The sequence below is a fragment of the Marmota marmota genome, unplaced genomic scaffold, assembly GCF_001458135.2.
Source record: "Marmota marmota marmota unplaced genomic scaffold, marMar, whole genome shotgun sequence".
In the NCBI taxonomy this organism is placed as follows: Eukaryota; Metazoa; Chordata; class Mammalia; order Rodentia; family Sciuridae; genus Marmota; species Marmota marmota.
The window spans coordinates 15,257,465-15,271,594 of NW_025999960.1; the positions used below are offsets into that span (position 1 = coordinate 15,257,465).

At 39.9% G+C, this 14,130-nt stretch overlaps 1 protein-coding gene across 3 annotated transcripts in view; it reads left to right on the forward strand.

Annotated features, from left to right (window-relative positions):
• Prph (peripherin) overlaps positions 1-1,133 on the forward strand; it is a 5,120-nt gene extending 3,987 nt beyond the window's left edge. For 2 of the 3 annotated variants that reach the window (XM_048802656.1, XM_048802654.1), the window contains 3 exons: positions 103-152; positions 441-520; positions 740-1,133. In XM_048802656.1, the coding sequence (XP_048658613.1) occupies positions 103-152; positions 441-520; positions 740-808 (199 nt within the window). In that variant the 3' untranslated portion in view covers positions 809-1,133. The remainder of the gene's footprint in view (positions 1-102; positions 153-440; positions 521-739) is intronic. The other variant, XM_048802655.1, reaches the window with a different exon arrangement.
• The last annotated feature ends 12,997 nt before the right edge of the window (positions 1,134-14,130 follow it).

The following is a 14,130-nucleotide window of genomic DNA, read 5'->3' on the forward strand; positions in this document are numbered from 1 at the left end:
GTGGGGCTTTGGGGGTGGGGCAGGGAGTGATCCGCTTGGCAGGTAGAGGGATGGGAATGGCCTGGGCAGAGCACGCTCGCTGACTGTGCGCTTGGTCCACAGGATCTCCGTGCCCATCCATTCCTTTGCTTCTTTAAGTTTAAAGACAACCGGTGAGTCCTCTGCTTCTGACTTCCAGCCTGTACCTCCCTTGGTCCTCTTGTGCTCTGATTGGACTTTTCTTGTTCTAGCTCCGCTCAGGGATCAGTTCTCTCAAGGAAACTACTGAGTCCTGATTTATACTGGTCCCTACTCCTCTTGACATGCCTTACCCACCCTTGGGAATGGGAGTGGGAGCCTGAAAGAAGAGACCCCCCCCCCCTTGGGAATGGGAGTGAGAGCCTGAAAGAAGAGAAACCCCCAAATCATTTCCCTTCTATCCCTCACCCTGCTTTCTCTAGTGCCTGAGGTGGAGCCTTCCCAGGACATCCACAGCCGGAAGATGGTTCTAATCCGAACAATTGAGACCCGGGATGGGGAGGTGAGACAAGTCCCCTGTCCCAGGTACCCATGGTACTTCTAAACCCCAGCCTGGCTATAGATCTTGAGAGTATTGAGGATGAGTGGTTCCTGGGGAAGCGATGGAGACAGAGAAGGGGGGTGGATAAACTGGCCTCAGCTGGTTGTACTAGACAAGGGACCCCAGGAACCTAAGGAGCATGGTGCTGAACCTTCTGCCCCTTGTATACCTTGCCCCCAGCAGGTGGTGACAGAGTCCCAGAAGGAGCAGCATAGTGAGCTTGACAAATCTTCCACTCACAGCTATTGAGCCCCTTGGCTGGAAGGTCCCTGCTCCTGCTCTAGGCCTACTCTAAGCCTGGACCCTAAAACTATCCCTGAATGAGTTTCCCCTCCTCTGCATGTGTCTGGGGTGGCATCAATCCCCCCACCCCTGTCTCTTAGCTAAGTCCTACCTGGCCAGCACTAGCTGAGCCTCTTCCTAACCTGATACATATACTTATTTCTTTGTGTCTTGGTAAGAGGCTGATGAGTACCAGGACAAGTCTGCTCCAGTCATGATCCCATGGTGGGGATGGGTAGGGTCTGAGTCTGAGTTTCACTGTTGAGTCAAATAAAATTGCTATTAAGAGAAACCTCCAGTGTATTTGTGTCTGTGGAAAGGGGAAGAGCCTCAGTAATTTATCTTTTTATCTCTAGTCATTTCTTTTGTTGTGTTGGGGATCAAACCTAGGGCTTTGTGAATGTCAGGTTGTCATTTATTTATTTTTTCTTTTTTTAAGATTTTTTCCACAATACCTTTATTTAATTTATTTTTTTATGGTGCTGAGGATCAAATCCAGGGCCTTTCACATGCTAGACGAGTGCTCTGCCTCTGAGCCACAACCCCAGCCCCAGATTGTCATTTATTTTCTGATCCCCACTGTCTTGGCAGAAAACTGAGTTTTCTCCTATTTCTATATTTTATCAACTTCTGTTACTCACCTGCAGCCCTGAATACACAGCTGCCTGCTGGGTATCCCATAGGTCACTCCAACTCAAACTGTTCCAAACAAACTCCCCACCTTTCTCTCCATCTGCAATCAGACTCTATCTTCTGGGTTCTCCACCCCGAAAGAAAGCACCACTGAACCTCTCTTGTCAAATTAAAATCTACTCATCTTGGCTGGGGATGTGGCTCAAGCGGAAAACTAAAAATTATCTCTCTCTCTAAAAAAAAAAAAAAATCTACTCATCTTGTACACATTTCTTTTCTTTTCTACTATAAATTCTGTTAAGAATCTAATTTTTTTCCCTGTGTGTGTGTGTTTGGTATATGTATGTGTGCACACATGTGTATGCTGGGTTTCATGTGCATACTAGGCAACGGCTCTAATACTGAGCTACACCCCTTACCACCACCACCATTTGCTTCTTAACTTTTTCAGGTTCTCCCCCTTCCTACTATCACCACCTTAGTCCGGCTATCATCATCTCTTGCCTGGGTTACATTAACTACATTATCAATGGTTTCCTTCCCTGGCCTTCCCCTGCCACCCATCCAAATCTATTCAATACACTTGGACAGCAAATTGGATTCTGCTACCCCCCCCGCCCCCCCCCCACACACACACTGCTTGAAATGTCTTATTTCCATGCTGTCCTCCAATTCCATTCCAGCCTAACTCTGCTGTCAAGTAAAAATCCACTCTGGGTTTAAGATTTTCTTCTCCATTCAATTATACTGCTAGGTTCAGAGAATAAGCCAGAATCTCTGCTTTCTAGGAGCTCACATCTGGGGTGATAGACAAATAAGCAGAAAATGCCAGCCCCATGAGCGCTACATCTGGAAAAAGCACATAGTGGTACAGTAACATTAGGAGGGGCTCTTGACCCAGTCTTTCAGGGTAGGGAGGGCTTTGGGAGATGAGATCACATTGAGCCCTGGTGAATGAGCAGGAGAACTAGGTCGAGAACTCAGCCAGGCAGTAAGAACAATTTGAAGACTGAAAGTGGTTCTAAAAACATGAGTGGAGGATAAAAAGGAAGAAATAGTGCTGAGGCTGGAAAGACAAAATAGGAGCCTGGTCATATGTAATAAGCCATATTGCAGAGCATAGTGGCACACACCTGTAATCCCAGCAACTTCAAAGGTTGAAGCAGGAGGATTGCAAGTTCAAAGCCATACTCAGCAACTTAGAGAGGTCCTAAGCAACTTAGCAAAGCCCTTTCTCAAAATAAAAAGGGGATGTGGCTTACTGGTTAAGCACCCCTGGGTTCAATCCCCAGTACCAAAATAAGTCATAAACCATATTGAGTCTTTCAGAATTTATCCTAAGGAAAAGGGGAGAAATGTAAGGAAGGGTTTTGAGAGGAGAAAAAAATATTCAGATCTGCATTTTAGAAAGATTATGCTGGTGAAAAAATGTGTAGAAAGAATTAGAAGGAGAGATGATGATGAACAGCGTAGTCAGAAAGGAATTTGAGAAATACTCTGGGACAGCCAGGCAGATAGAAGTTAGCACCTTTCACAGAAAGAAGGAAAACCTGGAGCTGGGGGAGGGAGCAGAGGCCAATACGAGAAAGTCAGGTTTTTGTTTTTGTTTTTAACCATACGATTTATTTTTATTTTTTTTAGTCATACATGACAGCAGAATGTATTTTGACATATAATACATACATGGAATGTACATACATCAATCATAATGTCTATTCTATTCTGCTGCCATTCCTATACCCCCTACTCCTCCTCTCCTCTCCCATCCTTTCTCTCTATCCAATCTAATGTGACACACTTTTTTTTTCTTTTTCTCATCACAACATCATATATGTATTCTGTATAACAATGAGGTTCTCCTTCCATCTTCCATGCAACTCCCCTTCTCCCTCTTTTTCCCTCCCACCTCGCTTCCCTATTTAGTGGTAGTCTTCTTCTCATGCTCTTCCTCCCTATCCCATTTTGAGTCACCCCCCTTATATCAGAGAAGACATTCGGCATCTGTTTTTTAGGGATTGACTAACTTCACTTAGCATAATCTGCTCTAATGCCATCCATTTGCCTGCAAATACCATGATCTTGTTAACAAAGTCAGTTTTAAACTTATGGAATGTTAGACACAGTGGGACAGCCAAGAGGAAGGTATGATAAGCAGTTGAATCCATAAGTCTAAAGTTCCAGTGCGACTGGAACTTGGAAATACAGAATATATCAAAATGCATTATGTTGCAAGGAACAGTTAATACCCTTAAAAGGGAAGAAAAAAATATCTCAAATAACGAGGAGCCAGAGGTAGGAGTTGGGCTCTGAGGTTGGTTGATTCAGCAGTTTAATGATGACATCAAGGACCCAGGCTCTGTCCATAGCTCTGCTCAGCCTTCTTCCTTAGAGGGAGCTTTGTCCCAAGGATGGTTCTGTTCATGATCCCAAGATGGCTTTCAGACCCTATTCACATCCATGGGAGGAAAGAGAAAACCCGCCTTCCACAAAAGATATAAATCCTTTCCTTTGGACTATTTAGCTATAATGGTCACTCTTAGACCAATAATAGTCGTCAGAGGAAAGCTGCTGATTGGCTTGACCTAATCATCTGGTATGGAATGGATGCAACATCTGCAGATATAACTCAGGCTTCTCATCACCTTCACCCCTCTGCATAAGGACACAGAGATATGCAGTCTTTATACCACCTGACTTTCCTCCCTTTTATTCAGTGGTAGATGTGTTGCTTCAGAGGAGAAATGTTGCTGCAGAAAACCAAGCAAAACTGTAATTTCAAATGTTTAGGTTTCAAGTAAGCAAAATTTCAGGTTTGGAAACTTCCACATCAGATTTTGTGTTATGATTTGTACCAAATACAAGGAATAGAGATTGATTTAGAGATTTTGTAGGACTTTTATGAGCTTATCAGGATTCACACAAGAAAGAAAGCACTAGGGATCCAAGATGGCAGGCCAGAGGGAGGCAGCATTCTGTGTTGCTTTGTGACCTGGGATTCACATAGTGAGAATACTGCTTCTCTGCAAGCAATATTCCTGCACCCATGTGGGAATCACCAGGTAGTCCAGGGCTCCAGGCCTCAGCCTCAGAGTAGGTCTCCCAACTACTCACCTACGCAGGACTATCGGTACCGGAGCAAGACCATTGGTAGCACCAGTACCTGCAAAGAACTTTCAGCCACCCACACAAGCAGAAATCACAGATGCTGCTCCCATGCAGGACATCCAGCAGCTTCACAGGAGTAGGAACTCCCACCACCACTCCTGTGTGGACTCCCATTTACCAACGTGGTACTCCCTGGTGGCCATCATATTGGGACTCTTCAGCAGCGGAGATAGTTCCCTGCGCATAGTAGCCTGCCTGCACCCGAGAACCTCACACAGGCTCTGAAGTCAGCCAACAACCACACACTGAACACCACAGAGCTCTTCTCTGAACTCATGGTCCAACGCCATTGCCCAGCTCCCCCGATCCAATCTGACACCTCACTGTTAACAGCAGGCGCCTCCATCTTGGGCCCCCTTAATTACACATCTTCAGTGGAGGCAACTCCCAGTTTGGAACTCTGGCTGGTCAAGTACCCAGTTTCTAACTCCTCCCTCTCCCCAGCAGCTGCTACTCCAGCACAGTGATACCTTGGTTACCTTCACCATCCTGTGGGTGGAGATACTAGCTAACAACAGATGATCCCACCTATTGGATGAGAAGGAAAGCAGGAAAACAATCCCTGTTTCTCCAACCAAAACAATCCCTGTTTCTTTCTTCAAGATTTTTTCCCCCGTCACCCTCTCTATTCTCCTACTCTCACATCTCCAATATATGTAAAACCGAGTATTTTGCATGAATTAGGATTTTGAGGACTGGGACATCCGAATAGTATATTACAATTGTGTTTATATTCTTTTTTTTTCATTTTCCCCACCAATTTCTACTATTTTAACATTTTTAAAATTTTTCTTAATATATATATATGTGTTTGTTTTATGTACTCTACTGTTTTTCCAATTACTTGTCTACATAAAATTACTTCCTCTCCCTTCTCCTGCTACTAATCTTCCTCTTTAGATTTCTCTTTCACACTTCCTAAGATATAATAATTCTATATCTCACCTCCTACCTCCTCAGCATATCATTCTACTCTTCACCCCTGGTTCTTTGTCCTTCATCAGAAACTGTAGACCCTTTTACAAACCTACTGAGTATATTGTAGGTAATAATTGAATTCATCATTTCTCTACATTGTGACCAAACTGTAAATGTCTTAATAGCAAACATTTGTTTTCAGGGTGTATATTAGTTATATTGAGATCTGTTAACATTGTCCTTTACCTCAAAGGAGAGGTATAGGGACACAGGGGCACTATAAGCCTATAGGGTAAAAACAATAATGCCTCCGATCCACAGTGTTAAAAGGGAGGACACACAAGCAATATGAAAAGACAAGGGAAGAAAGTACCTCAAACAAATCAAGATACCATATTATTAGAATCTTCTGCAGCAGAAGAAATTACAAAGAAGGAGTTCAGGATGTACATAATTAAAATGTCCTGTGAATTAAAGAATGATATAAGAGAGTAAATACAGGCAGTAAAAGATATTTTGACAATGAGCTACATAAACAAATACAGAAAGAAAAAGATTACTTCAATAGGGAGACAGAGGTTCTAAAACAAAACCAAATAGAAATACTTGAAATGAAAGAAACAATAAACCAAATTAAAAGTTCAATTAAAAGTATCACCAACAGATTAGATCACTTGGAAGACATGTCCTCAGACAATGAAGATAAAATATTAATCTTGAAAAGAATGTAGACTACACAGTGAAAATGGAAAGAAACCATGAGTAGAACATTCAAGAAATATGGGATAGCATGAAAAGATCAAGTTTAAAGAGTTATTGGGATACAGGAAGGCTTAGAGTTCCAAACCAAAGGAATGAGGAATCTATTTAATAAAATAATATCAGAAAATTTTCCAAACATGAAGAATGAATTGGAAAACCAAATTCAGGAGGCTTACAGGACATCAAATGTACAAAATCACAACAGATCCACACTGAGTCTCATTATAATGAAAATACCCAACATACAGAATAAGGAGAGAATATTAAAAGCCACTAGAGAAAGGAATAAAATTACATATAAGGTGAAACCAATAAGATTATATGTAGACTTTTCAACCCAGACCTTGAAAGCTAGAAGATCCTGAAACAACATATATCAAGCTCTGAAAGAAAATGGATGCCAACCTAGAATCTTTTGTTTTTGTACAATTATTATTTTTTTATTAGCTACACATGACATTACAATAATCTTGGCAATTCATACATTTGAATCAATTGGGGTATAATTTCTCATTTTTCTGATTGTACAGATTGCAGAATCACACTGGTCATAGAGTCACCTATATACATACAGCAATCATAATGTCTATAACCCAGAATCTTATATGCAGCAAAATTAAGCTTTTGATTTAATGATGAAATAAAAACCTTGCATGATAAACAAAAGTTAATAGAATTTACAACTCAAAAGCCTGAACTACAGAACATTCTCAGCAAAATATTCCATGAAGAGGAAATGAAAAACAACAATGAAAATCAGCAAAGAGAGGTATTACACTAAAGGAAAAACTATTCAAAGGAGAAACCAAGTTAAGTTAAATACCAAAAATGAACAAAAATGGCTGGGAATACAAATCATGTCTCAATAATAACCCTGAATATTAATGGCCTAAACTGACCAATCAAAAGACATAGACTGGCAGATTGGATTTTTTAAAAAAGACCCAACAATATGCTGCCTCCAAAAGACTCACCTCATAAGAAAATACATCCACAGACTGAAGGTGAAAGGTTGGGAAAAATCATACCACTCACATGGACTGGAGATGCAAGCAGGGGTTTCCATCCTTATATCAAGCCAAAGTTTAATCAAAAGGGATAAAGAAGGATATTTTATACTGCTTAAGGGAAACATTCACCAATGAGACATAACAATAATAAATTTTTATTCCCTAAACAATGGAGCATCTACCTTCATCAAACAAATTCTTCTGCGGGGGTGGGGTGGAGGGTGGGGGCTGGGGTTGTGGCTTAGTGGTAGAGCGTTCGCCTGGCATGCAGGAGGCACTGAGTTCAATCCTCAGCACCACATAAAAATAAAATAAAGATTTTGTGGCCACCTAAAACTAACAAAAATATATAAAACAAACAAAAAATTCTTCTCAAGTTCAAGAGTCAAATAGACCACAACACAATAATTCTTGGTGACTTTAACACAGCTCTTTCACCACTGGATAGATCATTCAAACAAAAGTTGAACAAAGAAACTATAGAACTCAATAATACGATCAATAACTTAGACTTAACTGACATATATAGAATATTTCATCCTTCAATGAACGAATACACTTTCTTCTCAGCAGCACAGGATCCTTCTCTAAAATAGACCATGTATTATGCCACAAAGCAACTCTAAGCAAATATTAAAAAGTAGATATACTAACCTGCATTCTATCATATCATAATGGAATGAAATTAGAAACCAATAATAAAATAAAAAACGAAATATACTCCAACACCTGGAGACTAAATAATATGCCCTGAATGAACAATGGGTTGCAAAAGACATCAAGGAGGAGATTTAAAAAAAATTAAAAGTAAATGAGAACACAGATACAATGTATTGAAATCTCTGGGACACTATGAAGGCAGTACTGCTGCAGTCCGGCTGCAGCAAAATAACCAGGGGGGTGACGAGGAACTTGTGTAGATTGATACAGCAGGAGAGGGAGCCGTTTATTGTAGGACAACAGAGGTATTTATACATTCCACACAGCTTATCTTAATTAGCATAAACTAGATACAGCAGTCAACCAATAAGGAATCTCCACACTTAATGGCTCTCTGGCATTACTTCACAAACCACTCCCTCTGGCAAAGTGCCAGGCGCCATCCAGACTTGTTTACAGACTCTAACATTTGCCAGGCGCCATCCTGACTTGTTTACAGACTCTAACACAGTATTAAGAGGAAAGTTCATTGCTTGGAGTTCATTCCTTAAAAAAAGAAAAAGTCAACAAATAAATGACTTAACATTACATCTCAAAGCCCTAGAAAAAGAAGGAAAAAATCAACACCAAAAGCAGTAGAAGGCAGGAAATAATTAAAATCAGAGTTGAAATAAATGAAATTGAAACAAAAGAAACAACTGAAAAAATTGATAAAACAAAAGTTGGTTCTTTAAACAAATAAATAAAATTGACACATCTTTAGCCATGCTAATGAAGAGAAGGAGAGAGAAAACTCAAATTACTAACATACATGATGAAAAAAAGAAATATCACAACAGACACTACAGAAATACAAAAAAATAATTAGAAATTATTTTGAAAATTATTTTGTATTCCAAAATAGAAAATATCAAAGGCATTGACAAATTTCTAGGGTCATATGATTTGCCCAAATTGAATTAGAATGATATACACAATTTAAACAGATCAATTTCAAGTGATGAAATAGAAGACGCCATCAGAAGCCTACCAACCAAGAAAAGCCCAAGACCAGATGGATATACAGCTGAGTTCTATAAGACGTTTAAAGAAGAATTAATACTAATACTCTTCAAGTTATTTCAAGAAATAGAAAAAGAGGGAGCACTTCCAAACTCATTCTATGAGGCCAATATCATCTTATTCCAACACCAGGCAAAGACACATCAAAGAAAGAAAACTTCAGACCAATATCTCTAATGAACATAGATGCAAAAATTATCAATAAAATTCTGGCAAATCAAATACAAAAACATATAAAAAAGATAGTGTGCTACAATCAAGTGGGGTTCATCCTAGGGATGCAAGTTTGGTTTAACATATGGAAATTAATAAATGTAAATCATCACATCAATAGACTTAAAGTTAAAAACCATATGATCATCTCAATAGATGCAGAAAAAGAATTTGACAAAATACATCACCCCTTCTTATTCAAAACACTAGAAAAACTACAGATAAAAGGAACATATCTCAACATTGTCAGAGTTATCTATTCTAAGCCCCAGGCCAACATCATTCTAAATGGATACAAGTTGAAAGCATTCTCTCTAAAAACTGGAACAAGACAGAGATTCCCTCTTTCACTACTTCTATTTAACATAGTTCTTGAAACACTGGCCAGAGCAATTAGAGAGATGAAAGAAATTAAAGGGATACAGATAGAAAAAGAAGAACTCAAATTAGTACTATTTCCTGCAATATGATTCTATGCCTAGAAGACCCAAAAAATTGCACCAAAAAATTTCTGGAATTAGTAAATAAATTCAGCAAAGTAGCAGGATACAAAATCAATGCCCATAAATCAAAGGCATTTCTGTATATCAGTGACAAATCCTCTGAAAGGGAAATGAGAAAAAACTACCCCGTTTACAATAGCCTCAAAAACAAACAAACAAACAAAAAACAACTTGGGAATCAACCTAATAAAAGAGGTGAAAGACCTCTACAATGAAAACTACAGAACGCTAGAGAAAGAAATTAAAGAAGACCTTAGAAGGTGGAAAGATCTCCCTTGTTTTTGGATATGCAGAATTAATAATGTCAAAATGACCATACTACCAAAAGCATTATACAGATTTAATGCAATTTCAATCAAAATCCTAATGACATTCCTCATAGAAATAGAAAAAGCAGTCATGAAATTCATCTGGAAAAATAAGAGACCCAGAATAGCTAAAGCAATCCTTAGCAAGAAGAGTGAAGCAGGTGGCATCACTATATCAGACCTTAAACTGTACTACAGAGCAATAGTACCAAAAACAGCATGGTATTGGCACCAAAATATACTGGCAAACCAATGGTACAGAGTAGGGGACACAGAGACTAACCCACATAATTACAGTTATCTTATATTAGACAAAGTTGCCAAAAATATACATTGGAGAAGATAGCCTCTTCAACAAATGGGAAAACTGGAAATCATATGCAACAAAATGAAATTAAACCTCTATCTCTCACCATAAACAAAACTCAAAGTGGATCAAGGAGCTGGGAATTAAACCAGAGACTCTGTGTCTAATACAAAAAAAAGTAGGCCCAAACCTCCATCATATCTCATTAGGCCCCTACTTCCTTAATAAGATTCCTATAGTGCAAGAATTAAAATCAAGAATTAAAAAATGGGGGGGGGGGCTGGGGATGTGGCTCAAGCGGTAGCGCGCTCGCCTGGCATGCGTGCGGCCCGGGTTCGATCCTCAGCACCACATACAAACAAAGATGTTGTGTCCACCAAAAAAAAGAAAAAAAACTAAAAAAAAAGAATTAAAAAATGGAATGGATTCAAACTAAAAAGCTTCTTCTCAGCAAAGAAACAATCAATGAGGTGAATAGAGAGCCTACAGCTTGGGAGCAAATTTTTACCATTTGCATATCAGATAGAGCACTAATCTCTAGGGTACATAAAGAACTCAAAAGGCTAAACACATACACACACACACACACACACTCAATCAATCAATCAATCAATGGGCCAAGGAACTGAACAGACACTTCTCAGAAGAGGATATACAATCAATCAACAAATATATGAAAAAATGTTCATCTTCTCTAACAATTAGAGAAATGCAAATCAAAACAACTCTTAAGATTTCATCTCACTTCAGTCAGAATGACAGCTATTAAGAATACAAACAACAATAAGTGTTGGTGAGGATGTGGTGGGGAAGGCACATTCATACATTGCTGGTGAAACTGCAAAATTGTGCAGCCAATATGGAAAGCCGTTTGGAGATTCCTTGGAAAACTGGGAATGGAATCACCTTCTGACCCAGCTATCCCACTCCTCAGTGTATACCCCAAAGACTTAATAACAGCATACTACAGGGACACAGCCACATCAATGTTTATTCACAATAGCTAAACTGTGGAACCAATCTAGATGCCCTTCAGTAGATGAACGGATAGAGAAAATGTGGGATATATATATATATACACAATGGAATATTACTCAACAATAAAAGAGAATAAAATCATGGCATTTGCAGGTAAATGGATGGAGTTGGAGAACATAATGCTTAGCCAACCCCCCACAAAAAACAAATGTGGAATATTTTCTCTGATATAAGCAGGCTGATTCATAGTGAGATTGAAGGGGGAGCATGGGAGGATTAGACAAACTCTAGATAGGACAAAGGGGTGGGGGGGAAAGGGGAATAAAGTTAGGAAAAACAGTGGAATGAGATGGACATCATTATCCTAAGTACATGTCTGAAGACACGAATGGTGTGAATATACTTTGTATACAACCAGAGATATGAAAAATTGTGCTCTATATGTGTGATATGAATTATAATGCATTCTGCTGTTATTTATAACAAATTAAAAATTTTAAAAAAGGAAAGCACACAAGAACATTGCATAAAGCAAGAAAGACATGATTGAGGCTGTGGCGGGGTAATTGGGGGAGATCTAAAGGAGCTGGTTGAGAACACAAAGGATGAAGGAAGAGAACCAGGAGAATGGGCCCCTGAGAAAGGAATACAAGAGAAAGCTTTGTGGGAGGAAGTGCCTGGTAGGTCAAAGTATGCCAGGAGTCTGTTATATAGCAAAAAGAAAATCTGGGATTTGTCAACAAGAAGGATGCTAGAGACCTCAGTGAGTGCAGCTTTAGGGCAGGGTAAGTCAGAAGACAGAAGTGTCATTTGAGGAGTGAATAAGAGATGGGGGAGTAGAACATACTTTTTCAAGATGTTTGTTAAAAAAAAGAAACCAGGACTGGGGCTATAACTCAGTGACAGAACACTTTCCCAACATATATGAGGCCCTGGGGTCCCAGTCAAGAAAAAGTAAATATTATAAACAATAAATAGAGGGGCTGGGGTTGTGGCTCAGTGGTAGAGCACTTGCCTAGCATGTGTGAGGCACTGGGTTTGATTCTCAGCACCACATAAAAATAAATAAGAGGCTACCAACAACTAATGGAATATTTAAAAAATAAAAATAAACAATAAATAGAGACCCGGGGCAAAGAAAATGAAAGCCTGTGTTTGGGAGAGAAAATTTTGAGTGAAGGAAAGATTAACCACTGTTTTTTCAAACTGCAGGTCATGAACATTGTAATTTAAATTACTGAGTCAAAACCAACAGTTTTACTGTTTTTTTTTTTTTTTTTTGAGGGGTTGTCTATGAATTGAACCCAGGGTAGAGAGGTGCTCTATCACTGAGTTACATCCCAACCCTTTTTATTTTGTATTTCCAGATAGGGTCTCACTAAATTGCCTATGCTAGCCATGAACTTAAAATTCTCTGGCCTTGGCCCCCAGTCCTTGGGACCACCGGCATGCACCACCCTGTCTTTTTTTTTTTTTTTTTTTTTAAGATTCCTTGCCTAGACTCAAGCAATCCTCCTACCTCAGCCTCCTGAGTAGTTGGTACTACAGGTGTGTGCTATTACACCCAGCAAGACCAACGTTTTTAAAAATAAAAAGAATTAAGAAACGTACAGTCAAGCTTTTGTTTCCAGTGTGTTTATATGTGTGTGTTGTGTTGCCACATAAAATTCATCCTTAAGCCAGGCACAATGGTGCACGCCTATAATCCCAGTTACTTGGGAAGCTGAGACAGAGTATCACAAGTTTGAGGTTAGCCTTGGCAATTTAGCGAGTCCCTATCTCAAAATTAAAAAATAAATAAAATGAGTTAGGGATGTAGCTCAGTGGGATTGGGCCCCTGGGTTTAATCCCCAGACCTCCCAAAATTGCTTATACTACATCAATAGTACCACTATACTAGTACTCAGTTTCTTGGAAGAATGTTAACTGAAGGGAGATAGTTTTCATTATATCTATTAAAAAAGAAAAAAAGGGCTGGGGATCTAGCTCAGTTAGTAATGTGCTTGCCTCTCATGCATGAGGCCCTGGGTTCAATCCCCTGTACCACAAACACACACAAACTCAGAAGTAAGGATGTGGCTATATTTACTTAGTACAGTGTAGTACTGTTAAAACTGGATATGTGCCTGTAATCCCAGCAGCTGGGGAGGCTGAGGCAGGGGGATTGCTGGTTCAAAGTCAGCCTCAGCAAAAGCAAGGTGCTAAGTAACTCAGTGAGACCTCGTCTCTAAATAAAATACAGAATAGGGCTGGGGATGTGGCTTGGTGTTTGAGTGCCCCTGAGTTCAATCCCTGGTACCCCCCACCCCACGCCCCAAAAAAGAACTGGACTATGGTGGTCATATGTGTCCTGGGCCCCAAGTAGGTTCCCATGATTACAGCAGGGATAAAACATCAGGGGCTACCTACAGAGTGGCACAGAGACTTCAGTTGTCTGGGTTGCAAAAAAACAGAGACTATCTTCCACAAGGGTGAGTCTGTTAATGAGGTTAGAGACGGAAATGAGAACAAGAACTGCAGCTATCGGGGTGTGACCCGAGGCACATTTATTCTGTCTGGTCTCACAGAACCTGAGAGATGACTAGAAGCCTCCTGGGCAGCTGGAACACTTGCTCCCCGTGACCCAGCATCCTGCCATCTATTGCTCCTGTCACAACCAGCATAGTACTTCATCTTTCCTACACCCATGCCCCCTCCCTTCCCCTCCCTCCCCTTTGCCCTATCTAAAGTTCCTCCATTCCTTCCATGCTCCCTCCCAATTGCCATTATG